The 27,569-nt window shown below is 47.0% G+C and overlaps 1 protein-coding gene across 1 annotated transcript; it reads left to right on the forward strand.

Annotated features, from left to right (window-relative positions):
- Positions 1–15,378: 15,378 nt before the first annotated feature.
- Positions 15,379–23,752, forward strand: R3HDML (R3H domain containing like). Its single transcript, XM_028121849.2, has 5 exons — positions 15,379–15,702; positions 18,141–18,259; positions 18,378–18,510; positions 19,749–19,864; positions 23,620–23,752. Exons 1-5 carry the CDS (start codon positions 15,445–15,447, stop codon positions 23,750–23,752), a joined length of 759 nt encoding a protein of 252 aa, XP_027977650.1. The 5' UTR covers positions 15,379–15,444.
- Positions 23,753–27,569: the final 3,817 nt, after the last annotated feature.

The raw sequence follows: 27,569 nt of genomic DNA on the forward strand, positions 1-27,569 counted from the left end.
ACTGGCGGCCTCTGCAGCGCGTCCGCTCCCGAAGGCCTGCGCTCTGCTCCCGGTCCGGCCGCCAGGCGACAGGCGCGGACTCTTGCTCTGGGTCTGGGAAAAAGAGGTCCTGGGAGTATTTGCTGGAGATGGGGAAGAATAAATGCAGTAGTGTAGGAATTAGAGCAGTGGTCACAGCATCATTTAGTCTCTCCTAAAAGCTTGGAGACACCTCCTCCATCTGCGCCTTAGTTTTCTCATCTGTAAAATGGGGAGACAAGAGGAGCTCAACCCTTCCCAAGAGTTAGTTTGCGAACCTGAGGTCATTACAGTGATCCAGATATAGGGAAATGAGATTTAATTTTATTAGAAAAGAAGTCCATAAAGTAATTACTCAATTTAAATGTTATTAAATTTTTTAAAAAAAACTTTTAAAACAGCTATTGTATTGAATGAAAATGCTGGACTCTGGGGGTTAAGATCAGATGAGGGTGTTGGTGACTCAGTCACTCAGTTTATCACAGAGCTAAACCCTCTCGCCCCCATCATGGCAGGGTGCCTAATTCAATGTTTCCCAAATTTCAACCTCCACCCCCCCCACCACCACCGCATTGTATCAGTCTCCTAGGACTGCCATAACAAATTACTACAAACTTCTTTTTTATAATATTTATTTATTTATTTATTTATTTATTTATTTATTTATTTATTTATTTATCTTTAAAGATTTTATTTATTTGAGAGAGAGAGAGCATGAGCAGAGGGGAGGGAGAGGGAGAGGGAGAAGCAGGCTCCCCACTGAGCAGGGAGCCTGATGCAGGGCTCCATCCCAGGACCCTGAGATCACAACCCCAGCCAAAGGCAGACACCCAACCGACTGAGCCACCCAGGCACTCCTAAACTTCTTCTTCTTTTTTTAAGGTTTTATTTATTTATTTGAGAGAGAGAGAGACAGAGATAGCAAGAGAGAGCATGAGCCAGGAGGAGAGGGAGGAGAGGGAGAAACAAGCTCCCCACTGAGCAGGGAGCCAGATGTGGGGCTTGATCATGTCATGAGATGATGACCTGAGCTGAAGGCAGATGCTTAACTGACTGAGCCACCTAGGTGCCCCTACTACAAACTTCTTGGCTTAGAACAACAGAAATTTATTTTTTCACAGATCTGGAAGCCAGAAGTCCCAAGCTGTTGGCAGGATTGGTTCCTTCTAGAGGCTCTGAGAGACATTCCTGTCCATGCCTCTCTCCTAGCTTCTGGTGCCTGCTTGCAATCCTTGGCATTTTTTGGCTTGTAGCTGTATAGCTCCGGTCTCTGCCTCCATCAACAGCATGTGGCCTTCTCCCCTCTGTGTGTCTTTCTCCTTCTGTCTCTTAACAGGACAACAATCCTTGGATTTAGGGTCCACCCTAAATCCAGGATAATCTTACCTTGAGATCCTTAGTTATATCAGCAAAGACCCTATTTCCAAATAAGGTCACATTCCCAGGTTCCAGGGGTTAAGATACATCTTTTAGAGAATCACTGTTCAAGCCATTACAGCCACCTTAACTGCTTTTGCTATGTTCATACACCACCAAATACTATTATTTACTTAAAACTTTTCTTCAAACAGCACACACTTTAAACTTAAATACCTACTGAAGAGCATCCCAAGCCAAAAATATCCTTGAAATCATGGATTCTGTGTGCCAGTTATATTTATTCTATTACAAATAAAACATTTATATTTAAATATTCATCATCACCAGCTTAAAATAATCGCATGCCCCTAAATCAAGGATAGCTACCAAACTTTGGGAAACACTGGCCTGACATATGCCTATAATGGACTGATGTTTAAAATCTCTCATGCAGTGATGCCTGGCTGGCTCAGTCAGTTAAGCATCTGCCTTTGGCTCAGGTCATGGTCCCAGGGTCCTGGGATTGAGTCCTGCATTGGGCTCTCTGCTCAGCGGGGAGCCTGCTCCTCCCCCTGCTTTGTGCTCTTTCTCTCTGACAAATAAATTTTAAAAAACTCAAAAAAAATTTTTTTAATTATAAATAAAATCTCTCATGCAGAGAATTAATAAACTAATGAGAATAAAAGCATTAATTCCTTAACCACCTTAAGACGATCTTCATATCTGTAAATTTGCATTTACCTAATCAGGATTCTTCCATAGCAAGATGTTTCTGGGCCCTCAAAAAGTTACATTTTGAAAAGAAAATATAATGGTGATCACACCAGTTTGGTTTTTCATGACTGGTAATTAAAACTACACAGCTAGAAAGACGTTATTTGTGAAGGCAGCTTGTAAATAGTATCTGAAACCATCTCTAGCTTCTGAAGGTTGGAAGGTGCTCAATTATTGTTACTTTCCATAGCAAACTGCATACTGGTTAAGAACAGGGAGGTGCACTGGACATTATTAAAGTGTGTCATTAGTGAAAATCCAGATGCTGACCCCCACCCCAAGAAAAGGTGAAAGCTTCCTGGGTGAACAGAAACTCTAGACATCACCCAAAACGAACTTTCAAAAATATACCTCCTGAAACTTTCAGGATTTGTATTTCTTTTTAAGATTTTATTTATTTATATTGACAGAAAGAGTGAGAGCACAAACAGGGGGAGCGGCAGGCAGAGGGAGAAGCACACTCCCCGCTGAGCAGGGAGCCTGATGTGGGGCTTGATCCCAGGACCCCAGGATCATGACCTGAGCTAAAGGCAGGCACTTAACCAACTGAGCCACCCAGGCATCCAGGATTTGTATTTCTGTAGAAAGGATTTGGGTTTGTTCCACTTAAGACTATGCAGCTTCATCCCGGGAGAATTTTGAAGACTAGGTTAAAGCCAGACCTGAAAAATTGTAGGTCTCTAGAGAAGTTTTCTCCCTCCCTCCCTCCCTTCCTTCCTCCCTTCCTTCCCTCCCTTCCTTCTCTCTTTCTTTCTTCCTTCCTTCCTTCCTTCCTTCCTCCTTCCTTCCTTCCTTCCTTCCTTCCTCCTTCCTTCCTTCCTTCCTTCCTTCCTTCCTTCCTCCTTCCTTCCTTCCTTCCTTCCTTCCTCCTTCCTTCCTTCCTTCCTTCCTTCCTTCTTTTCTTTTCTTTTCTTTTCTTTTCTTTTCTTTTCTTTTTCTTTTTCTTTCTACTTCAACCCATATTAGAAAATGTATGTTTCTGTTGTGAGTCCAATGGTGTGCTGGAGCCAACCCATTCAGGCCTATGAGAGCAGAGTGTTAAGTTTTCAGGACTTTTGCAAGCTGATTGTTAAACACAACCATTATTTAAAATTACATTATAGGCATGCGTGGGTGGCTCAGTCGGTTAAGCGTCTGCCTTGGGCTCAGGTCATGATCCTGGGGTCCCAGGATCAAGTACGGCATCGGGCTTCCTGCTCAGTGGTGAGTCTGCTTCTCCCTCTGACCCTCCCCCCTCTTGTGCTTTCTCCCTCTCACCCTTTCTTTCTCTAATAAATGAATAAAATTTTTAGAAAAAAATAAAATTGCATTATATAAACTAACAATTAAACTCAACATAAATATTCAGAACTCATTATTTCCTAATTATTTTACTCTATGTCCTTATTTACCTATGCTCTTGGGATTACTTAACATCCATTGTATCTGCATGGTAAGTTACAGTGCAGTTTTCCCAACTGTGCGTTCAGCGACATCGCACTGATAGTGTGAAACCAGCCATGATGGAAGTCTTTACACTGGTGAAACTGGCTATTACTATAAATCAGGACTTTATCTGGTTTGTGGATCGTCTAGATTGAGATGTGACTCCATTTGTCAAGTATGGTTGAACTGAAACTGTAAGTTGTTTATAGATACAAGAGTCCAGCAAAAATCAGTGAAAGCATTCTGTGAGAGTCAATTTACTATCTGAAATTTACAGTAAAGAATATTTGTGCATTTTATTATTTGTAAAAATCTGTGCTACACACTTTATATTAAGAAAATCTTATGATAAACCTATGCACATATATACTTACACATTTTCTTAAAGAGCTCGTTGTTAAACATTTATTGATAAATCGCTGGCTGTAATCCAATACACACATAAAAATACATCTGTAGCATATGAGTGAATATATAGATATAGTTGTAAATGTAGCTTTAGGATGGTTCGTGACAGAATTTGCCTCTGCTATGCATGAGACATTCTGATACTTTCTGTTTAGTTATAAATTCAATTTTTAGAAATGCTGGTCATGACCCACTGAACTGATTTTACAACTCACGAATGGGTGGGGATCCGTAGTTTGAAAAACACACGAGATTTTAAGGCACTGGAGGACCATGCCCTGCCCTTCCCCACCAGGGGGTGATGGAAGACCATGAATACCAGGGTTCTGCCCCACCGGAACTTTCCATGGTACAACCTAATTGCTAGTTTCATTCCTTCTTTATTCAGCAACTACTTGTTGCAAGTATATGGTCTCTGACCTTAAGGAACTTAAAATTTAGTGAAGGTGATAATCATTCATTTACTCAGCCAAGCAACATTTATTAATTTGTTACGCACCAAGCATTGGGCTAGATGTTAGGACTTCTGATGGGTTGAGTAGGTGAGTTTCCTTAATAACTGAAGATTTATCACCCTTTAAAAACACAATTTCCCTAGTTGGATGCAGACTCACTAACTCTGTGGAATGGTTGCATGGAAATCATCTGAGGTTACCATTGTGCTTTGGCCAGGTTGGACATGCATATATATAAGCTAAAGATTAAATAAAAGAAAATATAAGTTTGTGCTGCCTTCTCATAAATAATTTTTCTGCTTTATAACCACATTACACTATGGTGCCACTGATTTATAAGGAGATTACATTCTGCCAGAGTAGAAAACATAAAAATCTTGAGTGTTTGTTTCTACTGGAAAAAAGATCTTTATTTTGACAATGATCTTGATCTGTTTTAAAGTATATTGGCCTGAATCACTTGATTAAATGGCAAAGAATAGGAGGTCCTCATGAACTGGGAGTATCGTTAAAGGCCCTTTTTAAAATACACTTTAGGGGCACCTGGGTGGTGCAGTTGGTTAAGCATCCAACTCTTGGTTTCTGCTGGGGTTGTGATCTTGGGGTCTTGAGATTGAGCCCTGCACTGGGCTCCATGCTCAGTGTGGAGTTTGCTTGGGACTCTCTCCCTCACCCTCTGCCTCTCCCGGCACACCTCCCCCCCCCCCCCCGGCCCCTGATCTCTCTCTCTCTCAAGTAAAAATAAATCAATCTTTAAAAACACAAAAAGTCACGGTGCCTGGGTGGCTCAGTTGTTAAGTGTCTGCCTTCAGCTCAGGTCATGATCCCAGGGTCCTGGGATCGAGCCCCGCATCGGGCTCCCTGCTCCGCGGGAAGCCTGCTTCTCCCTCTCCCGCTCCCCCTGCTTGTGTTCCCTCTCTCGCGGTGTCTCTCTCTGTCAAATAAATAAAATCTTTAAAAATAACAATAAAAAAAATAAAAACACAGAAAGTCTTTCAAAATAAAATACACTTAAAAAAATAAAATACACTTTATAATTTACTTACTCGTTTGCTTATTTCTGTCTCTCCTACTTGAATGTCAACTCCAGAGGGCAGGGAACATTGCCTCTCTTGTTCACTGATGCATCCCAAGTGTCTAGAACCGTGGCTGGCATCTACTAAGCACTCTTTTTTGTTGTTGTCGATAAATTAATGAATCATTATTAATATGCTGGTGTAAAGGAAGTTGTTTTAAATTGAAATGGCTTTTTTCTAATAAACTGAAGAGATGACAGAATAATAATTATGAAATTATTAGTTTTTAATCTTAAGGCATTTCCAAGATTGTAAATCACAAGGAAAGGGATTTTCTGGTCCATAAAGTCAGAATGATGCTGCAGTAGAATGACAGTGGATTAGGTAGGGGATGCTTGGGGCCGGCCCCTGAGGAGAAGACCCCATAGGACCAAGAAAGGGTCAGGGAAGAGTTCTTGGAGGAGATGATTTCTAAGTGGACGTCAGGAGTTACCCAGAAGAACAGTGGGAAGCAGTCATTCCAGGAAGGGCGATCAGCGGGTGTCCTTTTGTTGGCTGGTGTATGTGAAATAATTCACTCTGGGTTGAGGGAGGGGGCAGGCAGCGCAGTAATCCTCCCAGCGGGCAGCCCGCTCTGTGCACAGCTCCTGGCCCGTCAGCACCAATCCCTTCCTTCTGAGCTCTCCTCTGCAATGCCTCCCCCATTCTTAACCTCTGGCTACCTCTTTCTGGCTGGAGGGACGACTAGCCGCTGCCTGGGGTGAGGCAGCTGAGCAAAGCCGGTGTCTGCCTGAGGCCAGGCTGCCTGACTGCTAAGTGGGAGGGGGTTGTGTCCTCTGGCCATGCCCCCAACACACACAACCCCAGGCTGCTCAACATGCGGGCACAGAGTCAGAAGGGCTGGTGCGGGAGGAGCAGGGACCCGGCTTTGCTCATCTGCAGGCCACAGGGAGAGCAGCAGAAGGGGCTGCCTTGGGCCCTACAACACCCTTGCCAACTCTACTCTCTTCTCCACCCCCACCCACAGTCTCCTGCTGGCCCCAAACCCTCTGATCTCAGGCGGTCAGGCTGAGGTTTTGTTGTCTGAAAAAATGTTGGTAAAACTAGAAAGAAAAGCCAGGCACTGAAGATGAAGGGAGGGCATTGGGATCAGAGGGAGTATAGGCAAAGTTCTAGTTCTTTACCTGGGGGTAGTCAGATGTTTACTTTAAATAATTGGTTAAACTATATATTTTTATTTTATAAATCTACTACACTTGTTATATTTCACAATTTATGAGATGGTATATATTTAAAAACAAAAAAAAGAACACCAAACTGGGGATAAAGGTTCTAAGAAGAACCAGTTTTACTGAACCTTAATTAAGTGTCAGGCACTGTGCTAAGGGCTTTATTGTATTTGACTCTTTCTTCTCACACCAACTACACAGGTAAGTACCACTATTACTTCATTTTGCAAACACTGAGGCACAGAGAAGCTAAGAAACTTAGCCAAGGTCACACAGCTGGCAATCCATCAGACCTGGGATTCAGACCAGGGTCAGTATGTCTCTAGCACAAGTCACTTACCTCTCTGGTTCTTCGTCTGGAAAACGAGAGCCCTGTAGTGCCAGCTTTGTTGCCCAGATAAATAAGTGAAACCTTACTGTGCTAGATGTCATGCATACGGTAGGCGCACAATAGATGGTCACCTCTGAAATAGAGATGCTCATTTTGGCTGCTCATAGTAACTTGTGAGACAGGCACAGCAAAATGTCACTGTCCCCACTGAATAGATGAGAAGTCTGACTCCGTTCTCAGGCCACGAGGATACGGGAAGGCCAGAGGCTCCCCCTGGCCCCTTCCCTCCCCTGTCCCCCTCCCCCTCCCCCTCCCTGCTGAACTCTTAAGGTCCAGCAGCAGCCGGGATGTGGCCGCGGGGCCGACTCCGCGCCCTGCGCAGGAATGTGGGGCGCCTCAGTGGTGGTGGCCGGGCGGGGGGATGGGGCGGGGGGGGGGTGCGCTGACACTGAGGCTTTTCCGCTCCAGCTGCGCCTGCCGGCGACACAGCAAATTCCACGACCACACCTGGCTGTGCAGCATTTCAGGCTGGACCCTGAGGACGATTCCCCGTCCTGGGGCCGCCAGCCCCCGAGGGGACGGCCTTGACCCCTAGCGGCCTCACGCTGGGACTTGGGGCCAGGGCGCGGGAGCCCCGGGCGCCCCCTGGGCTTAAGCCTGCCTGGCCAGCCCCATCCTCCAGCTCCCCCCACCTTTTTTGGAAAGGACAAGTCCTCTCTGACACCCAGGCGGTGGTGTGGGGCTTCCTGGCTCAGCCTCTGTGAACATCCTGCTTAGAATCTTTAGTGGAAGGGAGAGGACTGGAGGGACCTTTAAGGGCACCCCTTTGGTTTCAGGGTTCTGGGGGGTCCTTGGGAAATCAGCTCCTAAAAGTTTGGACTGGGATGAGCCCTTTCCCTAAAGGGCTAAGCCTTGGTCTGCTCTCTCTGCTTCCCTCCCGGCCCCCACCCCCCACCCCACAATAGGGTGGCAGGACGGGACACAGGGCAAAGCACAAAGGCTGATCTCAGTTCCTCACCCGCCCTGCAGCTGGTGTGGCATCCAAGGCCTCCCACCAGCAAGAAAGGGCCTCTGCTTACCTCTGATCCCATCCCTCAGCCTCCCTCTTACACTCTTATCCCCAGAGTCTTCCCTAACCTGCCTTTTGTTCGCTTCACATGGACCAAATTCCCACCTGCCTCAGAGCCTTTGCCCAAGCTGTCTGCCACCTTGCACTGCTGTCCCCTGCCTTGTACTGCTTTCCCCCACCCCTCTGTCCCGGCTTCACCCTCCACTCATTTTTCTGCTTCTGCTCAATCACCATGTATTACTATCATTACCACTCGTGGAGGGTCTTGCAAATTCTTGGGCCGTGATTCTTCTGCATGAAGTTTAGAATCAGTTTGCCAACTTCCTCCAGAAAACTTGGAATTTTGGTTAAGATTGTATTGAATCTAAAGATTAATCTGGTAAGAACTGACAACACACCCAAGTTCACAAATAATGATGTGATGTGTGTCACTGAAGATAGAGACACAAATCACACAGCTCCTCCCCTCAAAGAGTGTATTTGCTCCTTGTCTTCCTTTTTTTTTGATTTCATGAGAGAAGATCTCATTGGGCCCATTTTGCAGATGAGGAGACTGGGGCTCAGAGGAATTACATGACTTGCTTCAGGTCCTACGGTGAGGAAGAAGTGGAGTCTGTCTGACTCACGAATCTAACTCGTTGAGTCAGTTTGGTCTATGGGTTTGGCTTATGTGTGTCTCTGTTTGTGTGTTTGCATGGAGGGTGTGTTTCCACACACCCGGAGTGGAAAAACATCTATATTTGGAGATGGATGTGCTGTGAGGTTGAGTAGGAGTGCAGACGTGTCTGCTCTGTTGGATGGTGACTTCTGTTTGTGTTGATGCTGGGGTCTTTGGCTACGTGTGTAGAGTGTTGGGGGTTCGGGTGGGTGTATGGAGGGATGTTCATGTGTACAGGGGAGAAAGTATGTGTTGTTGGGGAGACAAGAATGGTATTTCTGTTGGTGTGTGTTTTTTCTTATACAGGGTTTTCATTTTATATTTGTTGAAAAAAATTTTTTTAATATTTTATTTATTTATTTGACAGAGAGAGACACAGCGAGAGAGGGAACACAGCAGGGGGAATGGGAGCAGGAGAAGCAGGCTTCCCATGGAGCAGGGAGCCCAATGCGGGGCTCGATCCCAGGACCCTGGGATCATGACCTGAGCTGAAGGCAGATGCTTCACCAACTGAGCCACCCAGGCGCCCTAAAAAAACTTTTTTAAACAAAGGTTTTTTTCAAATCATATATAACTCAATTTTTTTTGTTAAGATATAACTTAATTTTAAGTGCTGAAATCTCAAGTATGCAACTAGATGAATTTTTACACACGTTCATGCCATGTCTACCTCTTGGATCAAAATATAAGGCAGAGACAGCCACTCAGTAGGAGCTCCCGCCCATACCCCACAGCATAGCCCCTTCTAACTTCTGTTGCCTTAAATTAGTTTTACCTGTTCTTGAGCAGCTTGTCAATGGAATCACAGTGTTTCTGTTGGGGGAGGTTAACAGCTAACATTGAACAAAGTTTGCTTTGTATGCTAACATATATCTCACTGAATTCCTCATAATAGCCAAATAAGGTAGCACCTCTTTATGGTTCCCATTTTACAGAGGAGGAGACTGAGGTTCAGAAAGCACTCAGAGCCACGTCATCTGTCTGACACCATAGCTCTGCTTCTTGCCCACTACTAGACCAACCTCCTGCCTTCTGGGTAACCTGCCCAAGAGGTGACACCGCCATCTGGGTGCAGAGGGAGCAAAAGGCCGACCTGGGAGCCCAGAAGTGCTGCTGAGTGTGCTTTATTTCCTGAGGACTTTCTCGGCATCTGTCCTGAGGCCTCTCCAGTTCTCCTTGCTGGGCCGGGAACTACCACTGGCCGCCCAACCACCCCGGTGCTGCGGAGATACACGAAGCCCCAGGGATCGAGGCCCGGCTCCCAGGTTTGCTGTGTGACTGGGGCAAGTTGCCTCCCTTTTTGAACATCGTATTCTCAACTATTAAAAGGAGATTAAAATCCTCATGCATGGTTAATTCAGGTGGTAACAGATGGAAGATGCCACTGTATAAATGACTACTGCTGTTATTTTTTTAGAAGCCTTTTAATTGTAAAAGAAAACAAGTACAGAAAGTCACACAAAACAAATGGGGACCCCGTAAGACAAACCACTTGTAACCACCAGTCAGATCAAGAAATAGGAGCCCCTTGGGGCACCTGGGTGGCTCTGTCAGTTAAACATCCGACTCTTGATTTTGGCTCAGGTCATGATCTCAGGTCATGATCTCGGGGTTGTGAGATTGGGATCCACAGTGGTGGGGATCCATGTCGGGCGCCTCTGCATCAAGGGGCTCCGCATCGGGAACTCCATGTCAGACGTGGATATTGCTTAAGATTCTCTGCCCCTCCCTGCCACTCTCCTTCTTTAAAAACAAGAACAAACTATATATATATATCGCTCAAATGTCCCACCCTGATCACAGCCTTTTACAGTATTTCTTTGTGTTTCTTTATAGTTTTATTGCCCAAGTACACATCCCTAGACCCTATAGTTTAGTCTTGTCTGTATTAAAAAAAAGTGTGTATCTTTTAAGTCTCTACTGATTCCCTCTTCATCCTTTGTATTTTCTTAGTTTATCTTTTGGAAGAATCTGGAGCATTTGACCTGAAGAGTTTTGAAGAGTCTGGACCATCACTCGTATTTTTCACGCATGCTCCCCTCCCTCCAGCTCCCTCCCTACCCTCCTTGGATTTGGAATGACACAGTTCTGGGTTCCAGTCCCAAGTCTGCCACTTGCTATGTGACCTTAGACAAGTCACTTAACTTCTTGGAACCTCTTTCCTCAACTGGCAGATGAGAGGTGACCCAGAAGCTCTCTAAAGCCTCCAGCTTTCTCAGTCCCCTCCCTCAAACATCAGGCTTTTGTCCTGCAGTTTCTACTCAAAAGCAACTTTACAGGGTAAGGATCAGAGAGACCTGGTTCTGGGATCCAGCTTCCACTGGGACCAGCCCTTGTGAACTTGGGCAAATTACTTAACCTCTCTGAGTTTTCACTTGCTCATCTATAGAATGGGATATCTATAGCATGGGGATTCTGGTACCTAACCCATGAAACCGGAGCAAGGCTAACATAAGCTGATGCCATTAACGCATTTAGTGCCTGGCACCTGCTATGTGCTAAATAATCATCGGCTGTTATTGCTATTGTTGTTAGCTATTGTTAAGGCTAAGATATAGTGATTGCTTACTCTGTGCCAGGCACTGCGTCCAGTGTCTTAAGATGTACCAACTCATTTAATACTCCCAACAGTGCCATGAGGCAGCCCCATTTTGTAGATGAGGAAACTGAGGCACAGAAAGGTTAAGGAACTTGCCCACAGCCACACAGATGGTCCGCAATGAACCTAGGCTGTCTAGATCCAAAGCTGCTCGGCTAGCCACTGAGTGATACTACCTCGAGTGCTACTACTCTCTAAAAGAATTTCCCCTTTGCTTGCCCAAGCCCAGAGAGAATTCCAGCAGGGGTGATGATGGAGCAATAGCTGAATCCAGCATGATAAAGTCCAGGATTGAGAAGGCGTTCCTACCTTAAAGTGAGGTCCGGGCTCAGGGCATGAATCTGGGTCATCCCTGGTTATTTCCTGCCCCACCCCCCTCTCCTTCGGATCTGCTGGTGACCTGCTCAAGTGAACCTGGGAACCTGCTCAAATGAAGCAGGTTTAGCCAATGAGGACAGTAGAGGAGCTCCCACCTTGTGGAGCGGCCGGGGGTGTTGCTGGGTGCTTGCGCCAGGGCCATCGTCTGGGTTTCTGTGGATGTATGAACCTGTGCGGTAGGAAATGGGATTTTGTGTGTGGAAGCATCTGTCTGTCTGTCTGTCTGTCTCTGCGCAGAGGCAGCATGGCCAGCCTGCCTGGATACCCATCCCGTCTGTGCCACCCACTGGATATGTGACCCCAGTAAATGACTCACCTTTTTGTGCCTTAGTTTCCTTGTGTATATAAAAATGGATGGGGGGGCGCCTGGGTGGCTCAGTCGTTAAGCGTCTGCCTTTGGCTCAGGTCATGATCCCAGGGTCCTGGGATCGAGCCCCACATCGGGCTCCCTGCTCAGTGGGAAGCCTGCTTCTCCCTCTCCCACTCCCCCTGCTTGTGTTCCCTCTCTCACTCTCTCTCTCTCTCTCTGTCAAAAGATAAATAAAATCTTTTAAAAAAATGGATAGAATGACAATAATACTACCAACCCAGTAGGCTTTTTCTGAAAATTCAGTGACTTCTTCCAGGTAAGTCCTTAAAATAGTGCTGGGCACTGAGATAGGAGCAAATATGTCCAGCTTCTATGTTTTCAGAGGATTAAGTGTGTAAAGGGTGAGTTCCTATATATGTCTGCGTGGGCACCCGAAGGTGCACCGTAGAAGGGATCTAAGGGGTTGGGGGAATGAGCCATCTCTGGTTTGTAGGAGGATGTGCTTGTGCGAGGGCGTGCATGCAGGTGTGTGTGGTGTGTGCACATTGGAGGTACATGCATTCTGTAAACATGTGAGGTTATTCAATGCAGACCCCAGTGACCACCCCAACAAGCTCCCGGCCCCAGGACAAGTCACCGAGTCTCCATGTGCCTCAGTGTCCCCATCTGTGCAGTGGGTGGGGTTACTACCTCAAAGGCAGCCGTGAAAACCACTGAATCATGGGTGTGAAGCTCCACACCTGTTCAAGCATCCGTGCCATGGGGGAAGCTCCGCTGAGCATGCGGACAGAGTGGGGCATAATTGTTGGCGCTCCGGGGTTTGGAAGTGCCCAGACTGTTTGCTTGTGCCTCCCCTGGGCTGCAGAGCTCCCTCTGGGTGCCGCGGGTCCCAGCCTGCCATAGGCATATAAGCCCTTAGGCCACTCTCTTTCATGGGACATCTGAGGCCCAGAGAAAGATAGGGCCTTACCTCAGGACACCCAGCACTCTGGAGGCAGAGATGGGGCTAGACTGGAGACAAGCTCCCTTGTCCTTCTGGCATGGTGGTAAAGGCCTGTCCAGGTCAGGGTCAGCACCCCACCCCTCACTGCCTCTGCCTGTTCCCCTCCCCCAGCGTCCAGCAGGCGGCCACTCCAGCAGGAAGGTGTGTGCTTTGGCAGCAGGCTCCGTCTGGGCCGGGAGGCTGAGGCTGGGTGGTTGATGGCATGTGTCTGGGGAGAACCCCAGCCCACAGCCTTTCACTGCCACCTGGCTCAGCGGCACCCTGAGGCCGAAGTCTGCCAGCAAATTCTCAGAGGTCACTGGAAGAGGAGGCTGAAGACTTACAAATGCCTCAACTTTGGGTTTTTTATATAACACCTTTCTTCTAAGTCTACCCCCTCCATTACAGAAGGATTGCTTGTTACTTGTGAAGAATACAAGTAATCAGAGAAGAGAAATTACACTCTTTCTTAACCTAGAAATACAGCAACTCAGGGACCAAAGGGGCTTTGACAACACACACACACACACACACACACATGTGCACGTGCACGTGTAGACATCCGCATGCTCATGCATGTATCTGTACAAACCCACACACACGCACACACAGTGTGTGCCAGGCACAGTTCTAAGTGCTCCACAAGTGTTAATTTGTTTAATCCTCATAACAGTGCTATAAGGTAGGTACCATTATCTCTTCTATTTTGCAGATGAGGCACAAAATGATTGAGCAACTTGCTCAAGGACACCCAGTTAGTGAGTGAAATAATGGGGATTTGAACCCAGATCCATCACTTAATTAGGCTACCTGGTGCTATGTTTGAATAGCATGGTAGTGACTATCCTCCTGGGCTTTTCCCCTTTCCATCGATATTGGTTTAGTTACAAAAACAGCATCCTTTTTACATACTAACAGTGCTCGAGGGTCAGACTTGTATTTGAATCCTGTCTCTATCGCAGACAAGCTGGCTTGACTTGGGGCTTGTCCCTTCATCTCTCAGACTTAGTTTCTTCATCTGCTAAATGGGGCGCTATCGTATCTGCTTCTCAGGGTTGGGTGAGCTTGTGTGTGCGTGAAGCACTCAGCCCAGGCCTGGCACATAGTAGGTGTTCATTAGATGGGGCCAAGCTAATTGCATACTCTGAGGCTGGATGGCTTTGTAGGGAAAACAGAGAATACTCTCTGGAATCAAGGTAGCCTCCATGCTGGGGTCTGGAAGGCAGAGAAAAGCCTCGGCATCTGGGATGTCCAAGGTGGGGGGGTGGCATTTCCTCCCGGAGTCCCTGCCATTGCCACATCCCTACCCCAACTAGCAGCTCAGCCCCAGCCCGGCAAGCCCCAGCCCGGCAAGCCCCAGCCCTGCAATCCCCAGGTGGAAGAAGGAACCTCAGAGGCGCCAGAGGGTGGGAGGGGAAAGCCCACAGATGGGCAGGCGGAGCCTCCCATCCAAGTCTGGCCCGGCTGGAAGGGGAGGGGGCTGTGGGGCCCAGACGTCAGATGCCATCAGCTCCCAGGGGACCATTAAAGTCGCTGCGCTGCCAGGCGGGCCAGGGTGTCTGCAGCGGTCCCTGCATCCTCGGTGCCTCCTGCCACCTGCCTGGGCTGCCCGGCCTGGGTACGAGCCCCTGGGAAGCTGTTGTCTGGTCTCCTGCACTCCTGTCTCTGACTCTCTTCTCTTTCACTGTTTCTCTGTCTTCTCTGTTCTTCCTTCCCCTGTCTCTCTCTCTCTCTCTCCCTCTGCTTCTGTCTCTCCCATGTTCTTTCTTTTTCCCCTTCACTGTCTCCCATTCTCTCCGTAACTTTCCACCTTTCAATTTCCTTCATCCCTGTTCTCTGTACCTTTTTTTCCAGATACCTTTTTGGTCTCTCTCATTTTCTTCCTCTATGCTTCTCTTTTTCTCTTCCTCTTTCATCCTCTGCCATCTGGCTCTTCCTGTGTCTCACTCTCAACCCCAAAAATGCAGCAACTCAGGGATGGGAGGGCCCTGCACTATGCCCCGGGGAAGGTTGGCCCTACCCCTCTGAGGGAATCGATGGAACCCGCTTGGGGCAGGATATAGGTGAAGAGGGTGTCCAGGCTGGACAGGACTGGTGTCTGTCTCCTGGGCTGGTGGGATGGAGCCCTGGCTTGGAAGTGGTAGCACCATCTGCATCATATGGCCTGATCAGGATTAGTTACTGTCTGGGCATCTCCTTCCACACGCCCAGTACACTGAATCCACTGGGGAGGGAAGAACAGGGTGTTGGGCTGACTAGGACTAGACCACCAGGACTAGAGCTGAGTCAGGAGATCTTTGCGAAGTTCCCAGGGGTTAGCATCCTCGGGGTGGTAATGCTGGAGAACACTCAGGGTTTGGTGCCCTCATGCCCACTCCCTCCAGGCAGCCGGCTCTGACTGCACAAGGTGACGTGTGACCCTTCCAGCCAGCTATGCCCCTGCTGCCCAGCACCATGGGCCTGGCAGGCCTGCTCTTCTGGGCAGGCCAGACAGTGAATGCCTGGATGCCCAATGCCACCCTGGCACTGACCCGGACCGAGGGCACAGCTGTGTGGCCTCTGAGTGGCCTGGGGGTGCCCCGGTACCAGCGGAAGCGCCACATCTCTGCTGGGGACATGAGTGCCTTACTGGATTTTCACAACCACATCCGGGCCAGTGTGCACCCACCTGCGGCCAACATGGAGTATATGGTGAGTTCCCATGCCCTCCCCTGTGCCCTTTCCAGTGAATGCCAGTCAATTCAGTGTGTTCTGGAAGGGCCGGACCATTTGCCACCCTGACCCCACTAGCCAATATCTGGGTGTCTGGGTCCTGAGGAAAAGGCAGGAATTAGTCTACCCATTTTATAGATGAGAAAACAAAGGCAGTTGCCTAGGTCCTCCTAGGAGGCAGGGTCAGCAGACTGCCAGGTATGGACCATCCCCTGTACGCCCAGCCATAACCTACACTCGGCCGTGAGAGTATTCCTCTTCCTTCAAGGTGGGGCTTGTCATCTCCATTTTCCAATAAAGAAATGGAGATGCAGAGGTTTAATTTGCCAAAGGTCATCCAGCTGGGATTCTAACCCAGGTCTGCCTGCCGCTAAAGGTTGTGGTGTTAACAGATACAATACCGCCCCCACACAAGGATTTGGGCTCCCTGCTGGGGACCTGCAGGAGGTGGGTGGCTGGAGCTTTCCATGCTATTGTCTCTTTGCTTTAGGTGTCTGATGGACACACAGACTGTATTCAGCAAGGCCCTGGAGGCGGAGTGTGGGGACTGGCACCTGGGGTTCTCAAGCTGAGGAAAAGTGGCAGACGAGCTGCAGGAGCTGAGATGTGTTCCCTTAAAGAGGCAGGGCCAATGGCTGTCACCACAGTGCCCCAGAAGCCAGACCCTGGGAGTGGTAGAGGGGAACCTTTCTCTTTATCACAGTCCCTCCCCTCAGGACCTTTGTCCCAAACCAGCCTGGAGAGATCGGCTTCTAGCCCGCCCACAGATCTCTTTAGGGAAAGAGATTGTCAGTCTACCCCCTCCAAGACAAATATGTGCTACTCAACAGCCTGGAAATTCCTGTGCTTTTGCCATGTGTCCATTCACTTACGTACTGACTGCCGCTCAGAGCCAGGTACCACGCTAAGCCTCCTGGGCACTGCTGAGAACAGGGTGGACGTGTTTGGACCCCTCTCTTGGTATCCCTGTGTCATCTTCAGTAGCTGGCTTCTGCCCACAGGACAGGTATCTGACTAAGCATCCTTTGCTCAAGGAACCCTTTCTCTCCCGCCGCCTCCCAAAAAGTTCCAGTCCCCTGTTTCACATTCTCACACCCGCCAGGATTGTAACGATTGTTTAATGTCTCATCTCCTTGCTAGACTGTAAGTCCCGGGTGGCTAGAAATACTGTTCAAGATTTGCTGAATGAACAAATAAAATAAATGAATGACTAATATCTCAGAGAATCCCAGGAAGACAGAGTGGAAGGAAACTGGTATTTTTTTTTAAGTGATGCTTTTTCAAGTTATAAAAATTGGGGCATTCACATATTGGAAAATTACGAAGCTATTAGGAGGGATGAGGAGGGTATTCTCTATGTGCAGATGTGGAATAACCACTAAGGTAACCTGTTTGGTTGAGTGAAAACACAAGGGTCTGATAGAATGTCTGGCCGGCTGCCATTTGTAAAAAAAAAAAGAAGTGTATATATATATATAAAATATTTTATATACTTATATATACTTAATTATATACAATTATATATACTTATATAATTATATATATGTGTGTGTGTGTATATATGTGTGTATAGATATTTGTACATATATATATATACACACACACACATACTTGTCCGGGTATAGAATATTTCTGGAAGAAGATGCCAGAAATCACGGTGATGGTTGCCTCTAGGGGGCAGGCTGGCTGAGGGAACACGGACGGGACTGAGATGATAGACTTTCCACTTTTCCTCCTTTGGGTATCTCATGTATTACATTTGCGCCTGTTTTCACTATTCAGAAAAAAAACACAACATTTTGAATTCAAATATTTAATGTTAAAAGAAATTTGTGTTAAGAATACAATAAATACATTAAAAAGCCAGTCCCCTCCACATCACCCTGGGCTCAGCCACTTCTCGGGACTGCTAATTCCTGGACCAACAGCCTGGGACCCGTTCAGAGCAGAGAACCCCCAGCCTGAAGTCCAGCGTCGGCGGAAAAGGTGCTGGGAGAGGAGTCAGAGATCTGCGTGTGGGTCTTGGCTCTGGTGTGGACTTTGAAGTCCTAGGCCTTCTCTGACTCCCAGTGTTCTAAGCTGTCAAGTGGATTTGGTGCAGGGTTCCAAGGAGATGGTGGACAAAATGCACGTCTCTGGACATGGTTGGGATGATGGTGGTTGTCCCCCTGGGGGATCTCATGGCCTTTCTTTTTTTTTTTTTTTAAGATTTTATTTATTTATTTGACAGAGAGAGACACAGCGAGAGAGGGAACACAAGCGGGGGGAGCGGGAGAGGGAGGAAGCAGGCTTCCCACGGAGCAGGGAGCCCGACACGGGGCTCGATCCCAGGACCCTGGGATCAGGACCTGAGCCGAAGGCAGACGCTTAACGACTGAGCCACCCAGGCGCCCCTCTCATGGCCTTTCTCTCCCTAGGTCTGGGACGAGCGGCTGGCCAGGTCTGCCAAGGCCTGGGCCACCCAGTGCATCTGGGCCCATGGGCCCTCACAGCTAATGAGATACGTGGGCCAGAACCTCTCCATCCATTCTGGCCGGTGAGTTACCTTCTGCCCTTCCTTCTCTCAGTTACTCAACAAGGTCACCGAGCAACATGGTGGCAGAGCAGCTTCTCCACTCCCCAGCCAGCGTCTTCCATCTTCTCTGCCTCCCCAGGTACCGCTCGGTGGTGGACCTCGTGAAGTCTTGGTCTGAGGAGAAGCGCCATTACTCGTTTCCAGCCCCCAAGGACTGTCAGCCGCGCTGCCCCTGGCGCTGCAGCGGCCCAGTCTGCTCCCACTATACCCAGGTACCCCTCTGTTGGGATGAACGGCCAAGGGAGAACAAATCCTGGTAGCTTAGAAGACAAAGAATGTGGTAGAACAGAAATTATAGAGCAGAGGCCCTATGGACTTCCTTTCACACAATAAGCATATTCCTGGAAAGCTGTGTGTAGACTGGATCTTGTTTTGAGTATCTTAAGTGGGCTGACCAGATTGTTTGACCACCAAAATGGAGATGTGTGGTCGACAAGTTCAAGAATGCTTTTGAATTCAATAGGTCCAAACATTTTTGAGTATTTTCTGTCTTTTCAGGATCCCACTATTTTATTAGCATCATCATCTTCATCATTTTAAGTAGGCTCCACGCCCAGCATGGAGCCCAGATGGGGGCCTGACCTCATGACCCTCAGATCAAGACCGGAGCTGAGATCAAGAGCTGGACACTTAACCCACTGAGCCACCCCGGCGCCCCTAGGATCCCACTATCTAAAAAAAAAAAAAATGCTAAAATAAAATGACAAAAATTGTAGTATATTTTGAGTGCTAATATTGGATATGTTACCACTTGTTGCACACAAAAATATAGCACGATATAATGTTGCAGGAAACGGGACCGAAACTTCCCACTGTGGGACAAATATTTTCTTTCAGTCTGTCCATCTCTCTGTGACTCATGTGCAGTTAAGGTCAAAAATCTACACTGGAGACCCTCTGGGAAATGTGAGGCCTAAACCAAACGTCCTTCCTGATAGCCCAGGAGATATTATTACCTTCATTTTACCAAAGAAGAAACTGAGGCACGGAATGGTTAATTGACTTGGCCAAAGTCACACACTAGTGATATTGAGATTCTGATCCAAGGCTATTTAACTCCGAAGTTTGTGTTTTAACCTCCAACACAATAATGATTTTTAAACGGTGGCTGCTAGGGGAAAAAAGAAAGAAAGAAAATTAATAGAACAGTATAGAAAATATTACCATATATCACATATGAAAAGATTAAATGTTGGTTCACAAAACTTTTGTCCCAACTGTTTGTGTGTGTTGTGCACTGAGTAACAATTTAAAATTCATTCCTTACTATTGGTTGTAGTAAAAAACAAAAAAGCTTGAGAAACATTATAGCACAAGGTGTCTCCAGGAACATTGCCTCCCCCAGGAATACCTTACCCACCCTGAATCACGTCCAGGAGCCTCCCAGCCCCAAGGAACCTGGGACCCCTGAGTCCATCTCAAAGCCTCCCCTGTCATTGTCCTTCCTCAGATGGTGTGGGCATCCTCCAATCGGCTGGGTTGTGCCATCCACACCTGTGGCAGCATCAACGTCTGGGGCAACACCTGGCATCATGCAGTGTACCTGGTCTGCAACTACGCCATTAAGTAAGTGCAGCATGGAGACATGGGGCCGTGGGGCGGGGTGGGGAGTGTGGGGGGTGGGGGGTGGACCCTGAGTGGAATGGGCAGAATTCCAGGAAAAGGAAGATGCCCAGGACACTCTGCCTTCTCCCATTCTAAGTAACCTTAATACCGTACAATCTGGTAGTTTTAGAGTCAATTAATAATTCTTTTTCTTTACCCAAATTGCAAAAGTGATTGGGAGGTAGACAGAGGACCAAGTCAGGTGGATAGGCAGCCTCACTGATGAAGTCAATAGTAGAGAATGTGGTTTAGATGTGCCAGACAAGCAGGCTTGCAAATATCTCACCCTCGAATTAGACCTGCAAACCCACTGACTGGCAACCCCTAACAGTCACAGTCCTCTTCCCACAAGTGCAGCTAGCCCCTTTAAGATTGTCACAGGAAGTAGGGCAACCAAGAACACCTGTTCCCTACAGCCAGGCAGATCCCAAAGGAAAGAAAAGGATGGAACAAGCATGCTCAGCTCCTCCCTCCAGGCTCTCCAGTCAGCTTCGTGGGAGAGAGATCATGAGTGGCCTTTATATGCAAGTCTCTTGGAAACACGGAGAAAGAAGGATGGAAGTTCCCATCCAACGTACAGTATACAAACTTGCCAACATTACAGATTCTCACATAAAAACAAGAACAAATTTTAAGTAAAAATGATATTTAGAATTTCAAAATTACATGCTGATGACCACCTTTTACTCTCAAGTAGCCCTTGACCATTTACAAAATATTTTCACCTCATTATCTCATTGAAGAGATGAAAGAGAAAGAGGGAAGGAAAAAGGGAGGGGTACTGGGAAAATGTTTTCCTTTTTTTTTTTTAATTTTATTTATTTATTTGAGAGTGAGAGAGAGAGCCCAAGGGGGGTAGAGTCAGAAGGAAAAGCAGACTCCCTGCTGAGCAGGGAGCCCGATGTGGGAGTCAATCCCAGGACTCTGGGATCATGACCTGAGCCGAAGGCAGTCACTTAACCAACTGAGCCACCCAGGCGCCCAAATGTTTTCCTTTTTTAAGAAGAAGAAATTGAGGATCAGAGAGGTTAGTAATATACAAAAGCCACAAGCCAGGAGGTAGCAGAGCTGTTTGAAACACAGGTCTCGATTTCAAGTCTATGTTCTGTCTGCTATACTATTCTGATGGTCTGGAAGTCACTGGTAGCCTGAACACAAATTCTCAAGCTGTTTATTTGTTAATGGTGACATCTATTAACAAAGTATCAGCCCAGCTTTACCAGACACAAAAATACAAGGCAAACTTTGTTACAAATAGCTTAAGGGACTCTTCCAATTTGCTGATATATTGAATTTTTGCAGCATTGAATATTAACTCTATAGTTGTTAAGATTTTTATGCTCTAGAGTCAAGACTGTCAGGGTTCAAATTTGTGATTTAACTTAACTTCTACATGCCTGTTTCTTCATCTGCAAAATGGGAATAAAATAGTACCTACTCATTGAGTTATTGAGAGAAGTAAGTGATCTGACCCAGGTAACACCCTGGGCTCATGAAGTCAGAACACATGTTGGCACTTGCTGCTATGACCAGATCTGGGTGTGATGTCCAGCTCTGCGGTGTGCATGTGAGGACTTTGGATAAGGCATTTCACCTCTATGGACCTCCATCTCCTCTTTTAAAAAAGGGCTGATCCTACCTGTCTCACAGAGGATCACTCTACATAGTTGCCCATAGTACATTCTCAGTAAATGGTGGCCATGGTTATAACTAGGTTATAGACTCTTTGAGGGTAGGAAATAGACCTGATTCATTTCTATATCCTTTTACTACAATGATTTCAGCCTCCTCCCTCTTTTTTAAGCAAAACTTTTTTCCAAGTGGTTAAATTAAACAGAAAAAGAATGACTTTTATTCCATCACCCCAGGTGTCTCCACTTCTCACATTCCCTGCCTCCAAACTTCTGGGAGCACCTTTTGAAAACTATGCACTGACAGCATCTGGCACAAATCCTGATGCCCAGCAGATGCTCCCGAAGTGTTTGTTGAATGAATAAGTGAATGAACCCCATATAAAACCAGAAATGCATACTTTTCTAAGCACTTTGGCTGACTTTATTTACGGTCATTCAACAATCACTTTTGGAGAAAGAAGATTCCATTTCTGCCCACAAAGAGTGTTCATATGAAGTGTGAGAAAAGAAGGCACTGGGCTTGCAAAGATAACACTACAGGTCAGCGGTGAGATTGCCATGCAGCCAGGAGCAAGGGCTGGCGGATGATTTTAGGCCATGAGAAGAGGAGGGAGTAAAAGGAAAATCTGTGAGCTGGGATGGAGAAGAGAGATGTGGCAAGGTGGCGTATGTGAACAGGATCCACAGCTGATGGAGCAGTCTGGAATGCCTGACCAAACGCTACAGGTGTGCTTCTGTAAGCAGGGAGGTAGGAGGATGGAGGGGGGAGCAAACCAGGGCCCATGGCCAAAGCCTCGCCCTCTGCTTGTTTGTGTAAATAAAGTTTTATCAAAACACAGCCATGCCATTCATTTACGTATTATCCAGGGCTGCTTTCATGCAATAGAGATATCCGGTCCACAAAACCTAAACATATTTGCTATCTGGACCTTTACCTAAAAAAATCTGCCAATCCCTGCACAGGCAAGGGGAATCCAGTAAAAATTTTTGAGCAGGAGAATGTGATGAAGGTAGTTTGTTTGTTTTTAACAGCTTTCTTGAGATATAATTCACACCCCATACAACTCACCCATTTGACATGTACAACTCAATGGGTTTTGGTATATTATATTATTAATTTGTTTTAATTGTGGTAAAATATGATTTTTTTTAAATTTAATTAATTTATTTGCCAGAGAGAGAGCACAAGCAGGGGGAGCGGCAGGCAGAGGGAGAGGCAGACTCCCTGCTGAGCAAGGAGCCTGACGTGGGACTCCATCCCAGGACCCTGGGATCGTGACCCTTAAACAACTGAGCCACCCAGGCGCCCCCATTTTAATCATTTTGAAGCGTACACCTCAGTGGAATTCCTTACATTCACAGTGTTGTGCAGCCATTGCCACTATCTACTTCCAGAACTATTCCATCACCCCAAACAGAAAGTCTGTAACCACTAAGCATTCACTCCCTACCCCACTTCCCCCAAAAGGCCGTGGTCTGTTGAGAGGACTAACTCAGGAGCAGGCAGGATGGGTTTGGAATCTGGTCATCGAAGAAATGGGCAGTGGCGGCCATGGACGAGGCTTCATGGTCACGTGCCCCCATGATCAAATCAGACTCGGCATCTGATTATTCTAGTTCCTATCCGCACAGCACTTTTGTAAGTTCTAAAGTCTTTGCACATCATTTTTGTGGATACTATTTCATTTCTTTATTTTATTCAGAAGAAATGAGGTGGTTTATTCTGTCACCAGCTGGGCAGTCACAGAATCCAGGACCAGAACTCAGAGCTGCCTGGGTCTGGGATGGGAGGCCGGGTGGAGGGAATAAGAAAATCAACACTTAATGAAGAGTCACATCTTTGCCAGGCACGGTGCTAGGTGGGGGCACACATGGCCCCATTATTTGATCTTTGTTGCCTCCCTGTGAGAGAGGGGAGTCTTCTCTTGGTTTTATAGATGAAGAAACCAAGGCTGGGAGGTGTGACTTGCCCAAGGTCGCATAGCCAGTCAGTGGTGGTGCTGAGATTTGGGAAACCCGTAGGAAGGTTGCCCACATTAACTCTCCTCTGTCCCCGTCTCCTCGGTACCTTTTCTCTTCCAGGGGCAACTGGATCGGCGAGGCACCATACAAGATGGGGAGGCCATGTTCTGCCTGCCCCCCCAGTTACCAAGGCACCTGTACTAGCAACATGTGTTTCTCGGGACTCAAATCCAATGGGCTCCTGTGGTTCTAACTTTTCCCTGGGCCCTGGAGATGCCTCTTGCCCTCCCCCAAAGGCTCCCTCCCCAGAGACCAGGTGAAAGCATAATTGTTTTTTTGTAAAGGACATTATTGGGCTCGCTCTACCGATCTGAATTTTCCCGTCTGATCCCTTCCATTCCTGAAATGTCCAGCATGTACCCGAAGAAAACAACCTCCTGGCCTTCTTTCTTTCTTCTTCCAGATTTCTTCTCTCTGGCTTCCAGGAAAGAGGCCTGCATCTTTCGTTGACTCAGTGCTCAGAGAGCTGGGACTGGACGGAGTTGACCTTCGGGTCCCAAACCCACATGTCTTTTGTCCATCTAGTGAAGGCTATTTCTTAAACAATCTTTAGCCCAAAATCCACGTTCATTCATCCAATAACAGCCAAACTTCAAGGACTTGTGGTTTGCTCCTTGAGTTGGGAACATTTCAGGTCTGAGCTTCTACAAAAATAATTGAAATTGACTTGTGGATCCAGGCCCCCCTTTTACAGATGGGTACACTGAGGCCACGCAAAGGGGTGTGACATACTGATAGCTGCACAGCTTGTCCCCAACAGCACGCAGGTCAGAGCTTAGGCCCTGACAAGCCCTGCAGGCTGCGGGACCCCTCTCTGAGCATCAGGACTGGGAGTGCAAAAACAAAGCAGGCCCGAGGGAACCGTCTTCTGGGCCTTTTCTCTTTCTATCACTCCACCTGTCTGTCTCTTTATCTCTCCCCCACATCCCCTGTAGAATCTCATTCTCATTCCCATAAACCATTTCCTCTCTCCCCACCCCACCCCACCCCACCCCACCCAGATATCATGACACACAAAAGTCCTTTTGTTTCCAGAGATAGTAAAATCTACCCCCCCAGACCTTGCCCTCCAGCTGGGGCCCACTCCCTGCCTGGCCAGAGAGCATTCCATTCAAAGACCTGAATGGAAAACAGGCCCCTACATCCTGCTGGATGGAGTGAGTTTTCTTCCCTCTTGGTCATTCCCACTGAGGCCACAGTCCTTGCATGTCAACAACCACCTGCCTACCCGGCTCCCAATAAAGTCCCTTGAGATCTGATGCAGTGGCTCTTTCTGGTCCCTCCCCCTCTCAGCTCCCAGAGCGGATCAAAAAAGGAAGGAAGGAAATTGAGTAGTGGGAGAGGGAGTGAGGGCAAAACCAGCTCCAGAGAAAGGCCAGGAGAAGGGACTAACAGCCCCTACTTCGTGCCAGGCATGGCAACTAGCTCAGGGCACGCGTGCATGGGTGTGTATTAGTATTCCCTTTTACCAGTGGGATAATTGAGGTTTAGGGTGACCGCCCATTTCCAAATGCTAGAAATGAGTGAAGAGAAACATGGATGCTGTTGTGAGTTTATTATTCGCAGATTATATCCTCCCCCCCCTTTTTTTTTTGGAGGGAGTATTTTCATTTCTAAAACAATAGTGATAATAAATGTTAGATTTTTAATTATTAATGTCCTTATATTGGGGGGAAAAAGGCTTGCTAGCCCTATGCCAATTTCTTGAAATATTTTGGAAATTTAAGTGGCATATGACCCCTTGAATTAAATGGTATGCATAAGGTTGAATAGCTAGTAGGGAGCAGGCATAGGATTTGAATTTAGCTTCATCTGACCTCAAAGCCTGTGGGATCTTGACTTCCCCACATTGCCTTCCTATGCCTTGAGTACCAGAATGACAATGACAACCACTGGCATTTGTGAACTGCTTAGCACACTCTTAAACTCATTGAATTATCACAGCCATCTTACGTCATAGGTACAGTACCTATTCACCCTTTACAGACATAACAACTGAGCCTAAAGAAGCTGGATTCGAATATGTTCTATGTGACTCAGAAGCCCAATGTCTTGACCCATTTTCTTGCTGCCTCTCAACTAAGAAGGGAGAAACTCAGAGATTGGACAAAGGTAGGGACAATTAAGCAAGAAAGTGCCAATGTAAGGGGTGGGAATTCCAGATGACCTCCCAGGTTCCCCACTTTTGAAATTGCCCTTGAGAAGAACCTATGCCAATAAAGCAATGAGCAGGCTGGGCTTGCTCAGCTAGCCAAGGTCTGGATGCTGCAGACCTGAGGGTGAGGACTCAGGGTGAGGGCGCTTGCTCATAGCATCCTGGTTAGTTAAGATGCTGTTCTCAGTGAAGGAGAAATTTTACCGCAAGAAATCTGTAACAACATTCAAGCCTCTGTAGTATTTTATACTTTTTGAAGATCTTCATAGCCCAATCTCATTCGATTGCTTGTTTGTTCATATGTTCATTCACCAACTGAGAGGGTTAAAAGCATAGACTCTGGAGTCAGATTGCCTAGGTACAAATTTAACTTAGTGGCTAAGTGTGCCTGGGTAGGTTACCGTGAGCTCTCCGTGCCTGTCTCATCACGAATAGTGCCTCATGAGGACATTCAAAATATTAAATAAATGAATACATGGAAAGCACTTAGAGCAGTGTCTGGCACATAGTAAATACTATAAAAGTGTCAGCTCTGAGCACAGTGGTCACTAATATATAGATCAGGGTGGAAAAACTATGGCTCACAAGCCAAATCTGGTCCACTGCCTGTTTTTATAAATAAAGTTTTATTAGAACTCAGCCATGCTCATTTGTTTATATATTGTCTATGGATGATTTCATGCTTCAACAGCAAACATGAGTAGTTGCCAGAGACCACATATCTAAAGCCCAAAATATTTACTATCTGACCCCTTATAGAAAACATTTATTGACCCCTGAGATCTATAATGTTCCTATGCTCCTTGAGCTTGTAATTGTAATGTAACAGTCAGGCATTAAACAGAAGATGAATACAAGTAATTTATTGTAATGGAAGTAAGTGCCATCTGGGAGAAGAACTGGGAATTACAAGAGTTCAATCTAAACTACAATGGGTAGTCATGTGGGTCTTCTGCAGTGAGATGTGTTTTCTTTTTTAAAAGATTTTATTTATTTATTTGAGGGAGGGAGAGAGAGCGTGCACATGCACTTGTGTGAGATTGATCGGGGTGGTGGTGGGGGGAGAGGCAGAGGGATAGAATCCCAAGCAGACTCTGTGCTGAGTGGAGCCCTATGCGGAGCTTGAGTCCCGGACCCTGAGATCATGACCCAGTGGAAATCAAGAGTTGGATGCTCAACTGACTGAGCCACTGAGGCACCCTGCGAGATGTGTTTTGATGAAGAAGAGAAGCTGGTCAGGCTCTAAGGCAGTAATAACAATGTGGGTGGAAAGCTGGGGGAGAGAGCACAGGGCAAGGTCAGGTTCTAAAAGAGGCCCGCTGTGTGAGAAGGAGAGGGAGTGAACTGATCCTGGGAGGGGACACAGGGGCCAAGTCAGGAATAATCTTGGAGCTTCCCTCAAGGACAATGGAGAGGCATAGCAGGATTGTAACAGTGGGATGACATGTCAGATTTGCATTTGAAAAGATAATTCTGGCTGCATTCGAGGGGAATAGATTTGACAGGGTCAGTAGTGGATGCTAGGATCCAGGTAAAAGGCTATTTCAGTTGTCCAGGTGAGAAATGAGGATGGCAGGCTGCCTGTGTGGCTCAGTCAGTTGAGCATCAGACTCTTGATATTGGCTCAGGTCATGATTTTGGGGTCCCGAGGTGGAGCCCCGCATAGGGGGTGGGGGTGTCCACGTTCAGCAGGGAGTCTTCTTGAGATTCTCTCTCTCCCTCTTCCTCTGCCCCTCCCCCCAGCTCGTGCACACGCTCTAAAGTAAATAAATAAATAGAAATGAGGGTAGTTTAAACCAAGATGGCGGCACTGGAGACAGGGAAAAGTGGATACATTTGTGACATGTTTAAGAAG

Source organism: Eumetopias jubatus, unplaced genomic scaffold, assembly GCF_037043125.1.
Source record: "Eumetopias jubatus isolate StellerSeaLion01/CBP00866 unplaced genomic scaffold, mEumJub1_p1.0 scaffold_9, whole genome shotgun sequence".
Taxonomy (NCBI): domain Eukaryota; kingdom Metazoa; phylum Chordata; class Mammalia; order Carnivora; family Otariidae; genus Eumetopias; species Eumetopias jubatus.

Excerpts from the sequence above, each read along its gene's own strand:
- R3HDML (XM_028121849.2), top strand. The coding sequence starts at position 15,445 with ATGCCCCTGCTGCCCAGCACCATGGGCCTGGCAGGCCTGCTCTTCTGG. Across the intron at positions 15,703-18,140 it reads CGGCCAACATGGAGTATATG|GTCTGGGACGAGCGGCTGGC; the intron begins GTGAGTTCCCAT and ends TTCTCTCCCTAG. Across the intron at positions 18,511-19,748 it reads TCTGCTCCCACTATACCCAG|ATGGTGTGGGCATCCTCCAA; the intron begins GTACCCCTCTGT and ends GTCCTTCCTCAG.